A 1,232-nucleotide genomic window follows, 5' to 3' on the forward strand; every position below is an offset into this window, starting at 1 on the left:
TGTGAAGAGCGTTCCTTCACAGAACTTTTGCTTCAATTCATCGGTAGATTCCAAGGTTCAAAGCCAAGGTATTCACTTGGAAACCAGAAAATTTGCGAGACATGTGGATTCCTTTTCTCATTAGAGGATCACAAGGTGTGTGATTCCGAGATCAAAGTTAGCTCAATACTTTCGAAATGTTTCAAAGAGGTGGAGGATTATGACTTTACACTGAGCTATTCATTTCAAGATCACTTTCCAGATATCTACGAACGTATCAGGACTTGTAAAGACTGGATAGTCTTTTGTCATTTGATGTTAACACCTATGAACTTGAGGTCAGACACAGGAGGTGGTTCTACTAAAAGGACTTATCCTTTGTATGTGTTTGTAATCGGGAGCTTATACCAGATGTAAAGCTTGATAAATTACAAGTGCAATCGGGTAATGTGCCAAACCATTGATTTAGTATTGTCAGAAGACATAGTGAACAAATATATATTGACGTTACATTTTACATACGTATGAACTTCAATAATCTAATAGACCAATGGCTCTTTGTTGTAACCCTCAGATATACCACAGTGGTTTATGGGTCGTCAGTCGGATAACATCTGATGCGGTCGTCCTCTCATACGGTCCATGGAGTCTACTTGACTGCCAATACTTTGTCTCTTGGAATCTCATGAAATAATTCACCGACAGATACACATGCCATCAAATGTGTCACTAGCCATAACACCACCCCCATGGGCTATCAGCAGGGAATTAGATCACCCAATGTGTGTACACCTCAACAGTTATTGAGACTCACCAATGGTGTTATAATTGTGTCTACTTTGCTCATACCAACATTTTATTCCTTTTCACCTTTGGACGGTGACTCAGCATCTGAGCTTGGGCGACTGATACAGGATAATCACCATGGTATGATTCAGAGATGTCGAATGAACATAGCTGCTATGGTGTATAGTCAAAGAACTTGTTGTGATGCTTGGACACAGCTACCGCTTTTAACTTTCATCTTCTGAACTTTGACATGAACAAAGCTGCTGATCACTGCTCTCTCTCGGTTTCCCAGACGCTCTACCTTGAGCCCCACAGTATGCTGCACTCTTTCTTCATCGTGAAGTGTCTGTCTTCCACGATAGATCGAGGTGTTGGTTGTGTTTGTGCAAGTATGAATCGACTATTGTTGTTACTCATTGGGTCTTCTGTAGCTCAGATCATCGAGCCATGGCCACCTTGTGTTA

General features: G+C 41.2%; 1 protein-coding gene across 1 annotated transcript; it reads left to right on the forward strand.

Annotated features, from left to right (window-relative positions):
* The first annotated feature begins 471 nt into the window (after nt 1–471).
* CYBJADRAFT_170137 (uncharacterized protein) lies at nt 472–1,232 on the forward strand. The gene has a single exon (XM_020216082.1). The coding sequence runs from the start codon at nt 729–731 to the stop codon at nt 1,008–1,010; it is 282 nt and encodes a 93-aa protein (XP_020067638.1). The 5' UTR covers nt 472–728; the 3' UTR covers nt 1,011–1,232.

The sequence above is a fragment of the Cyberlindnera jadinii genome (assembly GCF_001661405.1).
Source record: "Cyberlindnera jadinii NRRL Y-1542 unplaced genomic scaffold CYBJAscaffold_46, whole genome shotgun sequence".
Classification (NCBI taxonomy): domain Eukaryota; kingdom Fungi; phylum Ascomycota; class Saccharomycetes; order Phaffomycetales; family Wickerhamomycetaceae; genus Williopsis; species Williopsis jadinii.